This window comes from Ursus arctos, unplaced genomic scaffold (genome assembly GCF_023065955.2).
Source record: "Ursus arctos isolate Adak ecotype North America unplaced genomic scaffold, UrsArc2.0 scaffold_24, whole genome shotgun sequence".
NCBI lineage: Eukaryota > Metazoa > Chordata > Mammalia > Carnivora > Ursidae > Ursus > Ursus arctos.
Window position 1 is genome coordinate 36,371,718 of NW_026622919.1, and position 21,479 is coordinate 36,393,196.

The 21,479-nt window shown below is 54.1% G+C and overlaps 1 protein-coding gene across 8 annotated transcripts in view; it reads left to right on the plus strand.

Annotated features, from left to right (window-relative positions):
• RFFL (ring finger and FYVE like domain containing E3 ubiquitin protein ligase) overlaps positions 1–19,495 on the plus strand; it is a 64,292-nt gene extending 44,797 nt beyond the window's left edge. For 4 of the 8 annotated variants that reach the window (XM_044390813.3, XM_044390812.3, XM_057317813.1 and 1 more), the window contains exons 2-7: positions 1,245–1,435; positions 8,130–8,540; positions 11,428–11,511; positions 12,488–12,698; positions 14,056–14,079; positions 16,809–19,495. In XM_044390813.3, coding sequence (XP_044246748.2) covers positions 1,256–1,435; positions 8,130–8,540; positions 11,428–11,511; positions 12,488–12,698; positions 14,056–14,079; positions 16,809–16,990 — 1,092 coding nt within the window. In that variant the 5' untranslated portion in view covers positions 1,245–1,255 and the 3' untranslated portion in view covers positions 16,991–19,495. Of the gene's footprint in view, positions 1–344; positions 548–1,014; positions 1,146–1,244; positions 1,436–8,129; positions 8,541–11,427; positions 11,512–12,487; positions 12,699–14,055; positions 14,080–16,808 lie in introns of those variants that run through there. The other 4 variants (XM_048223850.2, XM_026517612.4, XM_057317812.1 and 1 more) reach the window with 3 other exon arrangements.
• The last annotated feature ends 1,984 nt before the right edge of the window (positions 19,496–21,479 follow it).

The window sequence follows — 21,479 nt, forward strand, 5'->3', positions numbered from 1 at the left end:
CGAACCGGCCGGCTTCTTGCTGTCAGTGCTTTGCAGCTTAGCACGCCTTCGAACCGTAGTGTAACAAAGGTACTTTCAGGAGGCAGAGCAGAAGGTGCCGTTCTTTTGTGTGAACTGATGACTGAGCAGTAACGCTAAATGTTTCGTTTATTATCTCTGTAAGCAGAGAGTTCAGGCTCAAAATGTCCATATTGACTGCCTTGGTCTCCTGGGAAGAGCACGCTCTTATCACAGCAACGCTTGGCGTTTTAGCGGACCCTTTTGCAACCGTAGATTATTCTGACATTTGAGGGATTGGATTTTCTTCTGTGATCTTAAAAAATCATCTCCCCCTTTGTCCCTAGTACCCATATTTGATATGTAAAATGGGAATCACATTCCGAAACTTCTTAACAAATCCACGGAGGCACCTGCTGAGCAAGGCAACGCTAGTGAGCATTAGTTGAGCATTTTTTGCGTGCACGACGTGGCTTGGCTGCGGGAGACCCGGGAGCAAGAAGTCATCCCTGCCCTCAAGGAGCCTATGGTGTAGTGGAGCAGACATGGGGTAAGAACGTCTGTGCAACACAGTGTTAGAGGTGCTGTGAGAGAGGTGTGGGTAGGCTTGGAAGTACCCGCGTTAGACTGGTTTGTGCTGCTGGCCAGTGGAAGGGAAGTCAAGGGGGGGCCGCACAGTCGAGGAAAAGAACGTCACGTTTAGGGTCAGAAGACCTGGGTTTTCAGAATCTCAGTTCTCTCTATCTTAGCTGTGTGACCCTGACTTCTCTGAGCCTGGGTGGCCTCCCAGAAATAATAATAGCTGCTCTCCACAGTCAGTGTGAGTATGGGGCCACACGCGTGTGTGCGTGTGCACGTGTATGATAAAGTTCCGTCTCTCTGAGCTCTAGGAGCGGGTTCCTGTGGGTTTCAGGCCACTTATCGTTGCTAAGGCCATTTTTTATTTGAAGTTAGATCTCAGATTAAACCAAAACAGGGGTCAGCAACCTTTCAGAGGTGGTGAGCCAACTTGGCAGCCCGTGTGGTCCTGGCGGTCGGGTGTCTGTACTGTCCTGTGTGCAGTGGCAACTGTGGTGAAGCAGGAGGTGGCAAGAAATCTGTGGTTCCTGAAAACGTGTCCTCACCTGGACGCCCGCCTCTGGCCGCAGGTGTGGGTTGAGTATCCCTGCTCACGTCGCCCTCGGGCATGGGGGAACGGAGGAGAGCTGTGTCTTCACGCTGACCTTTCTCCCCTTCCTCCCTCGCAGCCGATTTTATCATGTGGGCAACCTGTTGCAACTGGTTCTGCTTGGATGGACAGCCTGAGGAGGCCCCACCGGCCCAGGGAGCCAGGACGCAGGCCTATTCCAACCCTGGGTACAGCTCCTTCCCTTCCCCAACAGGCTCGGAACCAAGCTGCAAGGCTTGTGGCACCCACTTCGCCAACACGGCCAGGAAGGTGAGTGTGGACTTCTTGGCCTTCTCGGCCGGCTCGGCCGCTACAGCCTCAGGCCCTTGGGCAAGCCTGCTGACCCCTGTAATGCCGGCCACCTTGCCTTTGCCTGTGCAGTCCCAGGAACCCGCAGCGGATCCTTTCACAAAAGCATTAAAGAGAAGCTAGCCAAAAGCAAAGCAGCTCGGCGTTGATTTGGAGCCAGACAGGCCTGAATTCAGACATCAGCTTTGCTGCTTACTAGCCATATGACCTAAGCTTTCTGGAGATTCTTTCTCCCCATCTCTAAAGTGGGGGTACAGCAGTCGTGCCCTCACAGGGTCTTGAGGACAATGTGAGCTGGGCTCCCAAGGGCAGCGGGCGCTGGTGTCACTCCCTTCATTAGCTGTCGTCATGAACGCCTGACTGCAGATTAACTTGTTCCTTGTATCCCACGCAGTGCTGAGGACATCTCAGGTCCATCAAGACCCCAGCAGGACAAAGACTGGGGCTCCTTTACTGTAGCGATTTCATGTGAAGTGCTTGGCAGCTCTGCTTTCCAGATTAGCGAGCAGCGGGGAAGTCCCGGGCTGGGTGATGGGGTGTGGCTGTGGGCCGTCCCTGCGCCAGTGCCCGGGGGCGGCACATTCTCCAAGGTCAAGCACGACTGGAGCTGAGGGCGAACCCTGCTCTGGGAGTTCCCGCCTTCTGCGTTCTTCTGTAGAACGGAGATGTCCGCAGCCCTGGATGTGAGGTCAAAATGGCAATGATGGGAAATTTGAGAGGAAAAGCTACTTTTTAAGCCATGTGCTATATGCCAGGGACTCGTGAGCGATTTAGATCTTTTGGTTTCATTTAAGCCTCACAGTAACTCTATGGTAGAGGTTTTAGGGTCCCTAAACTCCCATTTTACATAGGAGACACTGAGGATTAGAGTGTAACAGTTAAGAAGGAAACTGTATTTGTCAAGTTCCTGATAAACGGCGTAAGAGAGATGGAAATACGCCTCCTTCTCCGGCTATGTGGGTAGTGGCCCAAGATCACATGGTTATTAACTGGCAGAGCTAGGATTCAAGCCCAGCTCTTTGAACCCTCCAGCTGTCTCCTGAAGACTTTCAGCGTGTCCGGATTCCTGCGGCCTGCAGTGCTGCCCGCCCGCCCTTTTGCACCCACAAGATGAAGGAGGCTGGCGTTTTGCCTGCACCTCGCTGTAGGGCAGTGAGGCTGGGCACGTCGCAGGGCTTTGTCGTGATGCGCTTGGCTGCCCCAGTCACCGTGAGAACACAACCCGAGAGGCAGGTGGCAGGGGGCCGTGGTTCGGCGGACCGCGGTGCCGCTCCCATTACACTGACACTGGAAGGTTGAGTCCTTCGATGGAGGCCACAGCAGGGACTAGAAGGGGCTCGGTGCCACATGGCCTCAGTCTTCTCAGGATGGAGACCGATTGGGGGGGTGGCTTTGGGATTTGAGGTGAGATGGAAGGAGGCCCGGGGGCTACTTGTCACATGCCCGGGACTGAGCTTGGCATTCCAAATGTCCTCTCCCTTTGAATCCTTAACAAAATATATACTGTTATTAGTTCCCATTTTATAGATGAAGAAATTGCTCTCTTAAGGTTTCAAGGAGTCCTCAGGTGCATCTAGAGTCTGCTGGATGGTCAAAGATCTTGCTGTTTTCATTGTTTTACACAGAGAAATGCTAGAACAGCTGCAGGCAGAAGTGTAAAGAAATTGGCATGAAAGGAATAGGAGAGACCTTTGTTTAAATGAGGCGGTGTGAATTTGCTGTGGGTTTGTTTGAACCTTTTTTTTTTTTAAATATCATTTATACTCCGTGGAGTGGGGAACAGAGAAGGAGTAAAGAGGACAGTGTGGCGGTCAGGCTCAGGGGCCAGCATGCTAAGTGTATTAAAAAGCATGTTGGGGCACCTGTGTGGCTCAGTCGGTTAAGTGTCTGCCTTTGGCTCAGGTCATGATCGTGGGGTCCTGGGATTGAGCCCCACATCGGGCTCTCTGCTCGGTGGGGAGCCTGCTTCTCCCTCTCCCTCTGCCTGCCGCTCCCCCTGCTTGTGCGCGCGTGCTCTCTTTCTGTCAAACAAAATCTTTGAAAGAAAGAACAGGAGGGAGGGAAGAAGGTAGGCACGCAGGCAGGCATGCTGAGAGAACCAAGGAATCTAGTGAGTTCTTGACATTTCTCAGCCTATCTTTTCAGATGGTACAGAGAACAAGGTTTTTTAAAATTTTGTTCACAACTTTCTCCCCAGTATCTAGAACAGTGACTGACATGTAGTCAGTAGGCAATACAGTTTTATAAATAAACGATGGGGCGCCTGGTGCTCAGCTGGTTAAGTGTCCAGCTCTTCATTTTGGCTCCGGTCATGGTCTCAGGGTGTTGAGGTCGAGCCATGTGTTGGACTCCGTGCTGGGTGTGGAGCCTGCTTGAGCTTCTCTCTCTCCCTTTCCCTCTGTACCTCCCCCCACTTAAAAGAAATAAAAATAAGTAAAGGAAGGAAGGAATGGGCAGTTGAGAACAATTTGCAAAAGAGGAAGTAGGCTGGAGAGTTTCTATGTTCATGACATTGTGGTTGATAATTCCACACTGAAGATTTTCATCAAGGGCCCAATGCCGTAGCGCTGGCAGCGTGCTAGCATTCGGAGGGTACAGCTTTGCGGAGACGGAGCGGGATCGCCCTTTCCCTCGGGGAGCTCCCGGACCGGGTAAGGGGGCCCACGTCTATGGAGAACTAGTAGCAGCTGTGTAAGTTGCGTGCTAGGGTATCAGACATTGCTGACCTTAGATGATAATTCTAGCTGGATGAAGGAGGCGTTATTGATCTGCGAAGCAGTGGCTGAAGTGAAGACACCAGATATGGGGCAAGTGCTAGGTGTACTTGGAAACTGGGAGTTGCCTGTTGGCCAAGTGCGGGGTACTGGGGGAGTTGGTAGAGCAAGGTGGGGTCAGGTGGTGGAGGCCAGGACTGCTGTGGTAAGGAGCCTGTAGTCACCAGACAACGAGGAAGCCCGAGAAAGATTTTGAACAAAGGAAGGAGAGAGATAAGGAGAAAGCTGCTGTAGCAAAAAGACCTTTTTGGGGTGTGGGAGGAAGAGAAGTTCTAATTTGAATGGTAAAAGGTGGTTATTGGCACGATATTTTCTTGCCACAAAAATATGAATTAATTTTGTTTATTTCACAGCGAATTCTGTGAATATGAAGGATGTCTTCCCCATGAGAATTTTTCATTTGTGATTTTGTGCCTCAGTGGATCAGCAATTCTTATCTTTAGGGTTTGGCAGATAACAACTGCAGGCTTTTAACGTGTGTTTTCTAGAAGTGGTTGAATGGAAACGGTTACATGGATCCTACTGCTCTTTTCTTCATTGTGGTCAGTATCTTCTGAATGCTCGTTGAGTACGAAGCACAGATAACATTAAGGACTGTCTGGAGAGAACAGAAGGAGGATGTACCCGTTGCTTTCCTAGAGTTTTTAGTCTTGGAGAGGAATGACCAGCTGCGATTTTGCTCCAATCCAAATACCCTGTCTGTATTGGTAAGACCCACATGCAGTTTAGCAGCAGCCCTGACAGTTTTGGAGGAGGGCTGGTGCCCAGCCCGGACCAGCGGGAGGAGGGAGAGGAGGAGGTCGTGCTGAGAAACGTGGAAGGGGTCTTGAAATCCCCGAGTGGAAAGAGGGAGTGGTGCTGGCAAAAGCTCAGAGAGGAGGCGAAGGGGGAAGGGAATCAGAGGTGACCATGTTACCTTTTTTGGTGCGTGCCCACCTTCTGCTAAGGGTTTAGATACACTGTGTCCTGTGATACTTAAGGTGGTCCTGGGACGCCTGGGTGGCTCAGTCGGTTGGGCGTCTGCCTTCAGCTCTGGTCATGATCCCAGGGTGCTGGGATCGAGTCCCCCATCGGGCTCCTTGCTCAGGGGGGAGCCTGCTTCTCCCTCTGCCTGCCGCTCCCCCTGCTTGTGCGCTCTCTCTCTCTGATATATAAATAAATAAATAAAAATTAAGTGGTCCCGAGAGGTGGGCTGACCATCTGACTTGACAGGTGAGGAATTGGAGGTCCCGGGAGGTTACCTGTTTTGCACAAGTTTCCTGAGCTCGGAAGGGGCAGGCCCAGAATGAATCCTAACTGCCACTCCTCAGGCTGCCCCTTGCCTCCCAGTGGGCTGCAGGAGGCCTTGCCTGGAGGAAGGCTGGTGAGGAGGAGGGCCCATCCAGCCTGCGCGGGGGGAATTTGTGTGGGGCCCGGGGAGGGGGGTGGTGGGAATGAGGGAAGGGCAGCAGAGCAAAGGAGAGCAGGCCACGGGGCATCCCTGAAGGGCAGTGGCTGCCGGAGGTGCAGCTGTTTGATTCTGGAGTTTGCGTGTCCTCCTAGCGTGTCTGCAGGCACGTCAGCTCCACCAGTCCATCTCTCCTGCCACCTGCTTACTCAGTCGCGTGCGCGGTTTGCTCGGGTTTAGACAGACGCGTGTCCTTCGCTCATTCTGCCCACATGTGTTGATAGCCGGCTTCTCCTTTGTTCTGGCCTGCCCCTGCGAACTGGGATTTCAGCCTGGTGCGCCGTCCTAGTCCTCGAGGGTGTGTTCAGAGGCAGGCTGACTCCAAGGGTCCTGGCGAGCAGGGGCATACAGAGAAGCTGGATTGCCGCCTTTGCATTCTGATCTTGCCCCCAATAAGCCGTGCATGTTTGAAGAAAGAATAGAGAATTGTTCAGATCTGGCTGATTGAGGAACTCGGGGCTTTTTAATTGTGCCAGGCTAGGTCTCGCCAGACTGCATGGACTTCAGTCATGTTCCATGTCGGGACCTACAGCGTCTGACGCAGAAGCCTCTTCAGTGCACTCTCAGTCATTCTGAACGCATTTCATTTCCCAATAGAAGAGCCTTCGATGCAGGTGAACCCCGCAGACCCCACGTCCATTTTCCACCTGAGTGGCTACAGCTCCCAGAACCGTTACGATGCTGGTACAGCATTTAAGTCGGCCTCTGAACATCTTATGGTCTGGTTGTGACTGTAGAGAGCGAGGGAGCTTGACGTGTCCTTCCGTAATGCCTTTCAGTATTCACGTCAGACCTGGGTGGTGAACATTCTGCCCGTTTCCCTTTCCGACACGCACTGTGTCCCTTGGACAAAGCTAGGGACCACTGCCTCGCTGTGCCGACTTCTTCAGCGCCGGCCGAGTCCGATGTCGACTGTGAGAATCTCAGTCTCCCGGGCATTCTTGGGAGTTTGCGTTTGGCTTTCTATATTTAGAAAAGAGGAAGCAGAAATAGTTAGGTTAATGCTCAAGTCACCAGAGGATGAAAAGTTCTTAATTTCTTTAAGGGACTAGAACGTGTGCTCCCGGGACCATCCCAGCGTGCCCAGGAATGACCTCTGCTGTGGGCTGTGGCCTGCTCTTGGCTGGAACAGGCAGAGGTCACTGTGCTGGCTCAGCCCGTGGCACGAGAGGCTGAGGATTTGCTTCCTGTGAGTCGAGCGAGCTTTCGTGTGATGTGTTGTGTGTTGTTGTGGGAGTGGCTGCCGCCAGGCGGTACCACCTGCCAACCGGGTGTCCCGGTCGTGGGTGCGGCTGAGACGCTGAGCTTGCACAAAGGAGAGCTCCCTGATCGCGTCCAGAGGCTCCACCCCCCACCCCTGCCCCGCAGTGCAGCTGTCTGAATATTTGTCTTGGGTATGCTCTTACGTGCCCCTGGATTGCCAGCACTCCGAGTGGGCCTTCCTGGGGTGGGGGAGCCGGGGCACAGCCTCTGCGGATGGGGCACCGGCGGGGGTTTGGAGATGGAGAGCCGGGCCCTGGACTAGGTCCTGCTGTCGGCTTGGACGGGGCCGAGTCAGGCAGCATGGCCTGGTGGAAAGGGCAGGACTGGGGGCATTCCACACGCACAGGCTTTGAGCGTGAACCCCAGCTCTGCTGTTCCCTGCCCGCCCTTGAGTGTGATGCGTCATCTCTCCAGGCCTCGCTTGCTTTGTCTGTGCGACAGGGAGGTAGCTTACTGGTCATTAGTGACGTGTACATGAAGACATGGTGCAGCGATACTGTAATACTTTGCGGGGTTGCTTTGAAAATTAAATGAGAAGCTCTAGCACATAGTAGCCTCTCAGGAAATTTAATCAATAATATTAATAACCACCGTCGTACTTCTGTGTCTACTTTCTTTTCTCAGCAATAAAGTAGAAAGAATCATAGTTCAGGATTTGAATCCCGGCTCTCAAAATTAGCTTGCATTTCCTAGCAATTGTAAGTAAAAGAGTTAACACCGAAGAATCATGTGTCACATACGCTAAACGCGTTGTCTCTTAACTGTACGGCAGTCCTGAGGTAGGTACTGTTCGTTAGGGCCAGAGAGTCTGTTACACACCCACGGTGACACCATAAAAAAATGGAGGAGGGAGACTACATGAAAATGTGGGTTTTTTCAGTTCTAAAGCTGGTAGTCATAATTAATAGCCTCTGCTTCTCTATCTGCAATGAATAAGGTCAGTCTCCACTGGAATAATGAATGTAGTCCTGGACGCGGGTATGGGGGGTCTGCCCCCGTTGAGTGGTGTTTAACTGAAATCAAGGTAGCCTTTGTACCCCGACATGCAGGAAGTAGTTCCGACTGGTAGGAGTGATCGGGGGGGGGGGTCCCGCTAGGCGTGGCAGCCCGGCATCCCGCTCTGTCCTGCTCTCAGTCTCACATGGTTTCCTCTGCTTCTTGGTCTAAGCAGCAGACCTGCCTGGACTGCAAGAAAAATTTCTGCATGACCTGTTCGAGCCAAGTGGGGAGCGGGCCCCGCCTCTGCCTCCTCTGCCAGCGAGTCCGGGCCACAGGCTTTCAGCGGGACGAGCTCATGAAGGTGAAGGTGAAGGACCTGAGGGACTATCTCAGCCTCCACGACATCTCTACCGAAATGTGCCGGGAGAAAGAGGAGCTGGTGCTCTTGGTGCTTGGCCAGCAGCCCGTAATCTCGCAGGAGGGCAGGACTCGAGGCCCCACCTTGTCCCCGGACTTCCCCGAGCAGCAGGCCTTCCTGACCCCGCCTCACGCCAGCACAGTACCTCCTACCTCGGCGAGCCTCCCCTCTTCGCCTGCACAAGCCGCCTCTGTGTCCCCGGCCCAGGCTCAGGAAAGCCAGCAGGTATGCACCGGTTTGTGGTCCCTGCCCATCTCTGCCGCTCTGCGGGCTCAGTTTGCTCCCCTGCCTGCAGGGCGGGAGCGGAGGGCGGGGGCCTCTTGATTATGTGAGGCCCTTCTGCCTACTGATGCGGGAGTGTTTTCTGAACCTCAGACTCCTGTTTGGGCTTTTTTCGGCGATGATAGTGCACAGTACCAGGTATTTTTATGGTTTTTGTATGTTTTTACGACATACCTATCCCAGCTAATCATTTTTTAAAAACTCATTGTTCCAGAGATGTTTTGAGAAAACTGTTAACTCTCCAAATTTGGTTCTGTTCAGACTGGCCTCCTGCTTACTTTGCTACGGTCTTCCTTCGCGCGTACAGAACCATCACAGGGCACAGAGGGAAAGGCACATGTCGAGCGAAGGGAGAGTGGGGGGGGGGGGGCGCATCACGGCTTCTGTGGCCAGTCACTGCTTGGGTCAGGTCATGGTTGGCATGACATTGAACGGTAAGTTGCCTTGTCATCGTCCAGGGGGCTCAGAAATGGTAAGCGAAGAGCAGCCCGTTGGCTGAACTGCGAACCAGGCATGGGGTGTGCAGCATGGCGGGTGCCCTGAGAAGGCCCCTGTGAGAGGGGAGTAGATGTGCAGACCAGCTGTTGGGTTCGAGGGAGGCTGGTGGACGTAACCAGTGTGTGAGGAGCGATGGCATCCCGTAGATTTCAGTGCCTCAGTGACCCTTTTGTGCATATGGCTGGGGCCATAGCTGGGGCATTCGGACCCAGAAGGTCTGGTTTCCACATCCAATCTGTTGTTGATGCTTTGGTCACCTGGGGCAAACTTTGAGCCTTCGGCAATGAAATGGGGTTCGTAATCCCAGGCGCTTGGGCTCCTGCCAGGCTATTGGGGGCACTGGCTGGCGTGCCGGCAGCTCTGAAGAGCCGGGAACTCCTTCCAGCTGCCCTAGCACTGGTGTTGTGCGCGACGTGGCTGGCCGCTGCCTCTGGTCTGTGAGCCCTCCTTTGCCAGGACCGGGCCCCTGGTTCAGCTCTGGCGGGCACTGAGGCGTAAAGGCCAGGGCGATGGCGTACTTCACCTGCGGGAACCTCGCTCGGCTCCCTCGGCGGCCGCGGTGTGCTGGGTGTGCTGTCTCCCAGCCCGAGGTGAGCTCTGCCTCCGCTTCGCTCTGCTGACGGCCTCTGCCTCCCGCGCGCACTTCTCCCTCGGCTCGGTGGAGCACTCCTCTGTTTATGGGGAGCCCAGAGAGTAACTTGAGGACATTGTTCTTCCCTAAAGAACTTTCAGGTGGGTTTTTCAATGAAAGCAGGAGATTCTAAACTTGCGGTCGTCAACCAGAAATTCCAGACCGCCCCTATAGGTCGCATGCAGGCGCCAGACCTCACTGGGTCTTCCGGTGGTGCTTTCAGAGGCCTTTGTGCCAGCTCGCATCCCGTCCTGGTGAGATCTGCGTTTGTCACGCCAGGAGAACAGACGTGGGGAAGTCAAGTGACTTGTGCAGGATGCAGATCCGCCCCGGGCGCCTGCTGCCCGAGCTCTTTCCCTTACCCCTAGTGCCCGGCAGCGGTTGCTAGAGAAAGAAGTGGGTGGAGCAACCACACTGGGGGACAGATGCGAGTTGGCGATGTTGATTTAGCCAGTGGGCAAACTGAAGAGACAGTGGGGGATTGAGTTTCTCTTCCTAGGGAAAAAGGGACGTACGGAAGCCATCTACTCAGCAACAGGTTAGGCTGGGAGAGACTTTGTAACTCCAAGGTGACACCAGGAGACTGGTGGGTGCGTCTCCGTAAAGCTACGGGGAGACCGGAGGTGTTGACGAAGACAGTGTTGGATGCATCCCTGTACACGTATGCTGTGGGTGTGCTCTCCTCACCGCTTGGCATTGTGGGTGATGGTGGTGATTTCTACTTTTCATTCCCATTGTTGTTATTTGCCTCTTCTTAACCAGCTCTATGTTAGGCCTCCTAACCTGGGATGAGTGGTCGGGGCCGTGGGTGACTGGTGTCCTGGGCTGTCCCTTTATTGGTGCTCCCTGGAGTCTAGCGGAAAGACCTGTGAGCTCACACACATCTTTGCTCCAGGGTCTAGTGAAGGGGTTTGTGGCTTAAATGGTGATGGGACGAGGAGGCTCACAGTTTGAGCTACTGTTTGGCAAACGTTTTGAGAAGTTAGCATTCTAAACTCCTTAAGCGTAGGCATCTGTCTTTATAGTTCCAGGTTAATAGATTCTTAGGTGCATTAAAATAATTTGTGACCAGGTTTTAAGATGTTCTTAGGAATAGTGTGTGCTGCTAATTGGAGCCCATTTCTAGAATGTGAGAGCAGTGACTGGATGGAGGAGAGGGGACAGAGTGGTGAGGGTCTGAGAACTGTCTCATCTGTGTCAGGGGAGGAAGCCAGGGAGATGTGGCATGGAGGCAGGAAGACATGGCGTGAACCATCTGTAAGAAAACGGTGAACACTGCTGCTAGGGGCAGAGCCCAGGACGGTGGGCGGAAGTTACGGGGAGGGCGGTCTGAGCTCAGTGTCCAGGAGAAACTGGATGGCAGTTAGAGAGCAGTCCCGCAGTGACGTGGACCTTTGCTCTTCCTCTCGCTCAGACTGTTCAAGCTGAGACCACATTGACGGTGAGTGGCCGCTCCTGCCATCCTGGTGGGGAACGGAATTAGCAACCTTCTTGTTTTAGAGTTGAAATCTGTTTGCGTTGTGTCTCTGCCTGACAAAGTCAGTATTAAGGAGCAGGCTTCTGTAATGCTGTTGTTCGAGACACCAGATTCCTGGGGAGATGGGAACATGTTTGGACGTGGAGTGAGCTGGGAAGAGGCCCACGCCGTGTGAATCCCTGGGGCATCTCTGTGCATGTGATGGCACCTTTCTCTTCCCACAGGCCAATGGCCATGTGTCTCAGGACCAAGAGGAACCCGTCTACCTGGAGAGCACGGCCAGAGCACCTGCTGAGGATGAGACCCAGGTGGGGCCTCTGCTCGGGTCTGTGCCTTTGCGTTTGCTCTTTCTCTGGTGGTGGTAGGCTGTGATCAGGACCCTCTCAGCAGACTCAGAAGTGGAGAAGAATCAGTGTGTGATGACAGTCCTACAGTTTTGTGTTCAGGGCTAGAGCTTAGTGTTAGCTTTCCAGATTAGCCTTCAGAGCTGCCAGTTGTCAGGGCAGAGTGGTGAGCTCACAGTGGAGACCAGGGAGCCTCATGGCCCGTTAGTTTCTAGTCTCTTGACTTTCTGTAAGCCGCCCGTGGGCAGGCTCCCAGTGCTGCTGTGCGAATCTTGTTCTTTTCTTCTGCTGCTGGCACACAGTAGCCATCGTCAGGGGAAGGAGGTCAGAAAATCAGGAGGAAGGATGAGTGGGAGTTAGGCCCCAGCCGTGGTAGGGCCAGTCAGAGGGAACCGCCAGCGGGGCCGCGAAGCCACGGTCAAGGTTGCGTACAGAGGAGTGCTCGCAGGGAAGTCTGCCTCTTCCACAGGGAAGCAGAAGTCTCTCCGGGGGTTGGGAGGGGAGAGGCCGGCACCATGCTGGCTGGTTTCTTGTGCTGCTACATTTAGTCTTTCCAGGAACCCGGTGCGGTAGGACTGCTGGGTCTCCCGTGTGGAGGAGCAGAGAGGCCGAGGGAGGTGAGCGACTTGCTCCATAGGGTTTAGCATCAGTCCGTGGAGGAGTCAGAATTAGGGCCATGTGACTCACACTGGTGCCCCTTCTACTTGTCCCGCTGATGGGTTGGTTGGGGGCTGGCGGTGCCTGAGCCCAGAACCACAGGTCAGGAAGAGACTGCGGTGTCCTTGGCAACGCAGAGCGCCGTGCCGGGGACTCTTCCTGCCTCCGCTCCTGCTCTTGCGGTCAGTCCCCGCGGGCGAGGCCTGGTGAGTGCTCTGGGGTCCTCGGAGAGACAGCTTGGGAGGGAGAGCTGAGCCCACCGATCCCACCGTTGCCATTGCAGTCTGTCGACTCAGAGGACAGCTTCGTCCCGGGCCGGAGGGCCTCTCTGTCTGACCTGACCGACCTGGAGGACATTGAAGGTCTGACCGTGCGGCAGCTGAAGGAGATCCTGGCGCGCAACTTCGTCAACTACAAGGGCTGCTGCGAGAAGTGGGAGCTGATGGAGAGGGTGACGCGGCTGTACAAGGACCAGAAGGGGCTCCAGCACCTGGGTGAGGCGCTGTCTGGGCGGCGCTGCTCTCGTCCTGCAGCACCGCGGCATCGACCTGGCTAGGTTTTGTGCTCGTAGCCAAGCAAGGAGTCACTTCCACCTGGGCACCGGCTAATAATAGCTGCCGTTGGAAGTTGAGTGCCGGGCTGGGCGAGGCTCCGTAAACATTTACTCAGTGCTCAGAGCTGCCTGTGAAATAGGCATTATTCACATTACTCCACCCCCCCCTTTTTTTTTTAAGATTTAATTTGAGGGAGAGCGAGAGCACAAGCACAAGTGGGGAGAGAGGGAGAGGGAGAGGATCTCAAGTAGACTCCTTGCTGAGTGTGGAGCCCGACATGGGGCTCGATCTCACCACCCTGAGATCACGACCTGAGCCAAAACCAAGAGTGAACGCTCAACCGACTGAGCCTCCCAGGCGCCCCTAGCATTACCCTTTTATTGTACAGCCGAGGTTTGCACTGAAGATTTCCTGGACTGAGTCCATAGCCTTCCCCACCCCGTGTCAGCCCGCCATGCCCGCTAGTATTCAGCAGGACTGTTCTCAGCAGTTGGGAGACGGGGACGTGAACCCGTGGTACAGGGGACTGTAGCTGTGCTGCCTGAGCCCCGGCTTTCCCTGCGGTCATTTGCCAAAGCATTCTACACAGTGTCATTTTTAGGCGATGCCCAGTAAGATTTTGTGGTTGAGTTTGGGGAAAAAAACTGTGTCTCCCTGGTAGATAGTAAAGGCAGGAAGTTCTGCAGGAGGAGTGTGTTTAGCTGTTTTAAACTCCTCATTCCCTAAAGTTTCACCCCGAACCCTCCCCTCCGCAACTGATGGGGCTCCTGCAATCGGCACTTTGATTCCCTGCCTGCTGTGCGTGGTTGAAGTCTGGTTCAGGCTCTCCTGTTCCACTGGTTCATCAGAGCTGGGGTGTCTGACCAGTCACCGAGTCACAGACGCACTTTTCCTTTTGGGGTTGTCCCCAGAAGCTCCAGAGAGCTGTGAGAGGTCCTGGGGAACAGGACGTGGCCCCACCTGGGAACTTCATCCAGACTCCTTGGCCGACTGGAACAGACGGTTCCTTCCTTCCTGACTTTAATGCGGGCTTCAGAAGGGATAGAAAAGGATACCGTGCCCATGCAGTGTTGTTCATGCGAACTGGTGGAATCCCTTTTTCTAAGGCCGGACCAGACACGCCAGGAGGGGCTGTGCGTGAGCTCTCAGCACGGGAGAGGAGGGCGGGCGTCCGGCCGGGCTCTTGGCCAGCCTGGTTCCCAAGCAGGGAGGCAGTCCGAGTGCGAAAGTTCAGCTGCTTGGAGACTTTGCTCACACTGTCACATATTCAGGCCTCTTCTTTCTCTTTCCTTTTCAGTGTGTGGTGCTGAAGACCAAAACGGTACGTAGCTGCTTCTGTTTGGGACTGTGCTTAGGCTCTGAGCTCTGGTGGCTTTCCCTCCTGCCAGCTCCGCATCCTCCTCGCAGTCTGAGAATTCTGAGCATATTGGCATCCAGAGAGAGAGCTGGGAACTGCGCGGGGAAGCAGGGCTTCTCAGCATCTTTAAAACGTCTCGTTCTCGCCTCTCTGGGAAGGGTGAAGAGTGGCAGCAGACCCGGGGCGGAGTGATTTGCAGGTCTCTGGGTGGCCAGAGCTCATGAGCGAGCGTCTGTAAAATAGTTAACGAAGCGAGTGGTGGCACGTGTCACATTCGGTTCATTTCTCATACGCCTGCTGCTACGGCACTCCTTCCCCTACAGTTTTCACTCCGTTCTGGTCTCTGTGTACCTTCAGGGAGATTACCTAACAACTTCTGGTGCCAACCAAAAAGAAAGGGACGTGACCCGAGTCTTGTTTGTACAGGGCTGGGCGGTGGCTAGAGCTGCTTTGGGGACAGAGCAGGAAAAGGGGTCCCGTGTGTGCTCTTGGGGCACAAGACGCATATTACCAACTTAGCTGCCCCCCCCCTTCTGTGTGTTGAAGACCACCGTGGGGCCTTTGGGGACTCCAGGATGCCCTGCAGGGGTCCGGCTGGGTCTGGGCTTCATTCTAAAATACATTCTACCTTTTTGAAAGCTTCAAGGCTGTGTGGTTGTGAGCTCTCAAGAGAGAATGTTCTCAGAGTAGTGTTAGGGCCTACAGACCATTTTAAAACTTTCAGAAGACTCCAAATTTGCTATTTGGCAAAATGGCCTTTTGCTCAGAATGGGGCAGAGTCTTCCGGTAGATAAATCCTGAAGAGTTGATTTCTTAGCTCCCCCAGATCCTTGGGGGTTCTAGCCCCACCCCCTGCCCTGATACCAAGATCAGGCTATTCCACTTGGTGTCTTCCTTTTTTCCTGATCCTCTGTGAGAATGCTGGTTAATGGAGTCAACGAGTCTCTTATTCCTAAGAAAATTAGTATGATACTGTGTAATTCACTGCAGCTCGTTTTTTTTTTTTTAAGATTTTATTCATTTATTTGACAGAGAGAGACAGCCAGCAAGAGAGGGAACACAAGCAGGGGGAGTGGGAGAGGAAGAAGCAGGCTCATAGCGGAGGAGCCTGATGCGGGTCTCGGTCCCAGAACGCCGGGATCACGCCCTGAGCCGAGGGCAGACGCTTAACGACTGCGCCACCCAGGCGCCCCTCACTGCAGCTCATTTATACGTACAGTTCAGTCCTTTCCAGACCCCTGTTTAGGGCCAACAGCCACTCACAGGGCTAGATCGGGTTCACTGCCTGTTGCCGCTGGTCCCACTACGTGTTGACTATTTGAACGGCCCAGGGAGCAGCAGAGCGCAGGGCTCCCCCGTGGAGTGGGACAGGTGACTGGTACGAAGCCAGCCCCCTACTTATGGCTCCTTGGTGCGGGCTACCATTTAAAGATCTTACTTTTTTAGAGAACGAGAGAGAGCACAGGGTGAGGGAGGGAAAGACTCTAAGCAGACTGCACTGAGCACAGAGCCCCACCTGGGGCTTCAGGCTACCATTTAAAACGTGCTGGGGACGGCTAGGTTTTTGGACAGGAAGGCGTCTGCACTGAAGCAGACACTGGCCATGCCCTCGCAGCTCCCCGCTCACATAAGCCGGCCAGCCGTTACTGAGAACTCTGTGCACGGAGCAGTTAGTACTGATGCGATAGTCCCTGTCCTCAGGCCGCTTGCCCGGAAGGCCTGCCTGCCTGGTTTTGAATCCTGGCTCTGCGCAGCAGCTGTGTGTCCTTGAGCAAGCCACCTGACTCCTTGGCCTCGGCGGCCTTGTCTATAAAATGAGCAGCAAGAGTAGCTCCTTCATAGTTTCCATGAGGATTCAGAGAGAGTTAAGATACGCACCACTGTTAGGGCCCTGCCTGGCACAGCATTCCACAAACGTGAGCCGTTAGGACTCCCTCGCGAGATGTTCGTTTATCAGACATTTCAAGAACAGCTACCACGATTGGCATTTTAGGGAATCGAGGAGGACGATCTGACCTCAGAGCACGTAACAAATGCTAAGTATAGAGTTGCAGAAACTGAGCGAATTGGTGGGCGTAAGGAGCTCATAGTGTTGTCGGGGATCTGAGTAAACACTTTAATTCCGTGTGAGAAGCTGGTGTGGGGGTAGCACGGGAGAGGAGCCGTGACCTCTGCTGGTTGCTTCCACCAGGAAGCCCCCTCAGAGGAAGCCCTGAGGAAGGTTGTGGGACAGCACAGGCCTGGACCCTTGGCTGTACTCGGCTGGGGATAGCTTTACTGAGAACCCTTGTGATCCTTCATGAACCGTTCGCTACGGTTCCATTTATATTACACTTTTTGGAACCAGTTTTTATCTTTTCAGCGTGTTCCACCTCAGGGGATAATGAGTCCCTAAGTGCCACTTACCATTATTACAGCCTCAGCTGTCTGAAAATTCTTTGCAGCTTTGAGGACTTGGCCCTACTTAGCTGTCCTGTTCCGGGCTGTATTTGATCTCCAGGTACTTTCGTCTCCACACGTACAGCCCGGTAGAGGTGTGGGTGAAACAAGCAGCTGGGGCGGAGCCCCGGAGTTCTAGCCGAGGGCAGTGTGGATTCGGGGGTGTCCGCAGCAGGCCTGTGCTCTCCCTCCTCCGTCCCCGCCCCGTGCACTCACAGTCTCCTCTCCCTCCGCCCCTCTGCCCCGCTGTCCAGGTGGAGTGGTGCCGCCCAGCGTGGAGGAGAACCTGTGCAGGATCTGCATGGACTCGCCCATCGACTGTGTTCTCCTGGAGTGTGGCCACATGGTCACCTGCACCAAGTGCGGCAAGCGCATGAACGAGTGTCCCATCTGCCGGCAGTACGTGATCCGGGCCGTGCACGTCTTCCGATCCTGAGGGCTGGCGCCGGCTTCTTCAGTGCCTTACAGGGACGGAGCTGGAAGGGTCTAGGCTCCAGATTGGCCAGCCTGCAGAGGGGCAGGCTCACAAGAGAACCTGCAAGCAAAGACGCGGTCACCTCTGGGCATGCCTGTCCTGCCTCGGTGCGCAGCTCTTGGCCGGCGGGGCCCGGGGCGTGGGAACTGGTACGATCGCATGGGCAAGTCCCTGTTCCAGTGATCTTGGGGTAATGATGGTAATTGATGAAGAGAGGACTTTGCAGAACTTGGACCAGAGCTTCCTCCCTTCCTCTGTAAACCTAACAGTTTCCCCCTCCCCCCATACCCCGGCCACCCCGAGCCGCCCGTCTGCGTTCCAACCGTCAGAAGCCCCGGTAGAAATGGTTCTCTTCCTCCCCGCACATTTGGATGTGTTTCTGGTCTTCTGGCTTCCTGTGCGCTAACCAGCTTTGCTAGTCTCTTGCTCCATTGCCTAAACTTCGTTTGTTTCTTCAGACCAAAAAGATGTTAGCTTGCCAGACCAATAGTGATCCTCCTTAGGACTAAATTTGGACCAGTAAACTTTCTCTGGTGAGAAGTGAAACACAAATGCTACTGGAAAATTTCAAAGTCATTTAGAGTTGCTTCCTTAAGTGCTGGGTTTGGAAGTGGTGAGTCTCCCGACTGAACCTTGGGAGCCAGCAAAGCACCTGCAGGGAAGTTTCAGTCCATGTGTGTGAGCTGAGATGGCACGGGGATCGTCTCTGCTGCTCTTAGGGTGTGTGCGCCATCCTTAATTTTAGTTTACGAGAAAAGGGAAAGTTTTGAGTGGAAGCAGTGGCTTCCTGCTTAACTCTGACTTCTCCAACACAAAGGAACTGCAAACCACTTTCTCCTGAGAATGAAGTTCCTCTCTTTCCCATGGAGGTTTTAAACTGGTCTCACCGAAGGCATAGAGACTAAGGCAGAGAGCCTTGCTCTTCTCCAGCCACACTTTTCCTGAAGTTCCTGGAGACCGAAACTGAACACGTAAGGGGTATCTGAAGGTACTGAATGAGACTGGATTCAGTCCTGGGGCAGACAGCTACAAGTCTTAATTCGGGGACTCCCTGCTCCCATTTTCTCTTTCAGCCCACGGACTTGAGGGCAGGTCTGGAAGAAGCATTCTCCAGGCCCTTTAGGAAAGACTGTACAATGAGTTAGAGGATATTCTCGAGTCCTCTTAGGGTGGTACTACCACTGGAAGAGGTAAAGGGCTTAAGTCTGCTGGAGAAGCTTAGCCAGGAACACACACATGCTAGCAGAAGAGCTGTGTGTGCTGCTGATACCCGTGGGTGAGCTAGGCAACCCCTAAGCCAGCACCTGAGGGGCCTTGGCAGACCCCCCAGCCCCCTGCTGTGCAGTCCATTCTCCCAGGCTGGAACCAGTCAGGACTTTGGAAGATGGTGAGAAACCTCGAAGGGGACCTGCTTATTGGTACAGACATACTTAGGCCTTCCCCCATCATCAACCACTATTCCCCTTCAGAGGAATGGAATTATTTCATAAAATACTTGTCAGTTGCACACTGGGCCACTTACCTTGACATTACACCAAGTCCTGGATTTGATTCTGGGACAGCCTTTGTAGGAATCGGGGGAATCAAGAGAGGTCTGCGAAGAGGACCTTTCACCATTGCTGGACAGCACCCACTACAGTTTACAATGCCTACCAGTTCAGCGGAGGATTCAGCCACTTCTCTATTCCACTGTGAAACAGGTCTACATACATATGCAACTCAGTCACGATCTAGCAATAACTTCAGGGCAGAAGCTGGCTCTCTCCCTACTTAAAACTTGCTTTCACTTCTGAGGCCTTACCTCTCCTTACCTCCCACATTCCCTTCTAGACAGAAGTTAAAAATAATATTCTGAAGGTTGGTTAGTAACCTCAGTAAGAATTAGAACTGCTATCATTTGCTTATTTTGGAGAAAGAACTTGCCTTTAAGTCTCTTGATCTCTTGGTGAAGGGTTCTGTTCAGGAAAAAAGGTGTCAAACAACCCTGATTTGTTCTTACTGATGATTATTACACCAAATAAAGGCTGGGAATTCCAAGATCCCTTTTCAGTTACTATCTAACCTGGGAAGAAAACTTGATTTTTAACTCTGAGTGCTCTCCCTTACTCCTCGTGGATCCTTGGTCTTAATTATCCTGAAACATCTTAATTCTTTCAGTTATTCCATAGCTTTGGCTGTGATTGTTCTGAGATTTCATTTGAGACTTGTTTTAAGACTTGGGAGAGCTGACTGGTTCAGAACACCGTGGAACAGCTAGATCCAAGCTAGTAACATGAAGCTGTTCAGGAATTAGTGCACAATATATATTGTATAAATTTGTTGAAATCTTTCAGATGTGAATGTGTTACTTCAAGTGGCTTATATTAAGATTCTCTCAGACTTACCTGGGTGTTAAAGCAAACCCAAATGTGTATTTTTTGTTACAGAGCTCTGCTTTATAATTTTGTAATAAAATTTCACTATAGATGCCTGTCTGATCTGGTGGGAGGACACCAGAGGTCTGATAGTTAAGGTGGACGAGAGCTGATAGACCACAGGCTGCTCCCAGGCTCTTGAGAGACGGCATCGTTTGTGGAGGTGCTTGGGCCACGTGGCCATGTCGCTATTCCTGTTCAACAGACGAGGAAACTGAAGTTCAGTAGTGTTCTGACTTTCAAGATCTCACAACTAGTATGTAGGAGATGCCGTGGAATAGCCTGGAAGAGGATGGGAGCTGGGTAGCAAAAGGACCAGCCTTAGGACCAAGGGAGAAACACCAAGTGAGGTCGGACGCTGACACTGATCTTGTACAGATGGACCTTAAAGATGTGGGTAGAAAGGAATCAGAGGCCAGCCACCGTGCTCAGTCACGTCTTCAGGTGACCCTGGGAGACAGATGGTAGCTTATGGATACAGCCGTACGGCTCGTGTGGCTCAGAGGCTGGCCCAGCCTCGGGGGCAGACGTCTGTGTGCGCACAGGCCCGTGTGGGGGGAGCTCGATTATGTGCACGTCTGCCTGGGGACTTGAGAAGAGGAAGGACTCTTACCCAGAGGCTGGCAGGCTGGAGGCTGAGCTGTAGCACTCTGTCCTCCTCGTTCGTGCGGCTGACCCGCTGGGCACCCAGGACGACTCTCGTCCGCTACCGACTAGCAGTGTGCAAACAGAGGCTCAAAGGAGGGCCGGCCTCAAGCACTGTTGCTCGGGAGGTGTAAGATGCTGTTGCCCCGGGGGTCCGTGGAAGTACAGAATCATATAGACAGTATAATCGCGGCAGCAAAGAGAAATGCCTGAGAAAGACTGGAAGGAAAGAGACCGAACACCTTGAACAGGGAATTGGAGAGAACATCCAGCAAGGCCCAGGAAGGACCTCCGGGCCAAGCTCATTACTGGGTTGCTTTCCCGCAGCTGGCAGGGCCCCGGTGCCGCGAGGGTGCCCCGAGTGTAAGCCGCCCGTCAGGGCAGGTGGGCCTGGGTCTAGGGCGGCCGGGTCAGAGGGCAGTGACAGTGTCCTTTGGCGGAATCCCAAGGGGAATACTTCGTTCTGCTGCCCCGTCTGGTGGCTTGGCCTGAGGAGGCCGGAGAGGGGGACGGAAATTTATATAGGTCAGTGCTCACAGAAGCAGCAGCTTCTGTCGCCACAAAGGACAGAATAAAGAGAGTCTCATTCTCCGCACTCACGCCGGACTGAACGGTGCCTATTCACACCACCAACGGGCTGGGCAACAACAACCCTCCTGCCCCCTCCTCCCAGCACATTTTGACCGGCAGGTAGAGACCCGGATCGGGTTGGAGCTGCCTCCCGGCGGAATGTTACCTCAGTTGAGCACACTGGAGAGGGCGGGGAGGCAGGTCCTCAGTCTTAGAGGCCCAGCCTGTTCCAGGGGCAGGCGCATTACCTTAACTCACAGGGGATGGACAAACAAGCCTGGCAACCGGCCGACAGGAAGAAAAAAGAGGACTGTCCAAGAGTCCGCAGAACCGAACTCCTGGAAGTCCGTCTGCGAGGAGGGGACCAGCTGAGGAGCCGGCCCCAGCCCGGAGCGCGACAGTGACACGCAGGCGTGGCCGCGGCGCCCCCTCACAGGAGCAGGAGGGCGAGGCCCGGGCCCCCTCTGCTGGACGGGGCGCGGACGGGCATCCCGGCGTGACTCGACTCTGACCGCGGGCTTCACGTTAGGTAGCCGGAGTCCGTGGGCTCTTGCCAGCAGCCTGCGGTTTGGGTGCGGTCCTCCCCCGCCTCCGGGACGGCCAGAGGCTCACGCGTGGAGCGACTCAGGTGTGAACCGGGCCGGCCCCGCACTGGCCACACGTGACCGTGTAAGGCTGAAGTAAAACCAAGACTTCAGTTCCTCGGCTGTGGCGGCTGCCGAGCACCTGCCGCGGGGCTGAGTGCGCCTAGTTTATCTTGGCCGGTGACGATTGACAGGGTGTTTCCATTGCCACAAAAAGTGCTACTGAACGGCACGCTC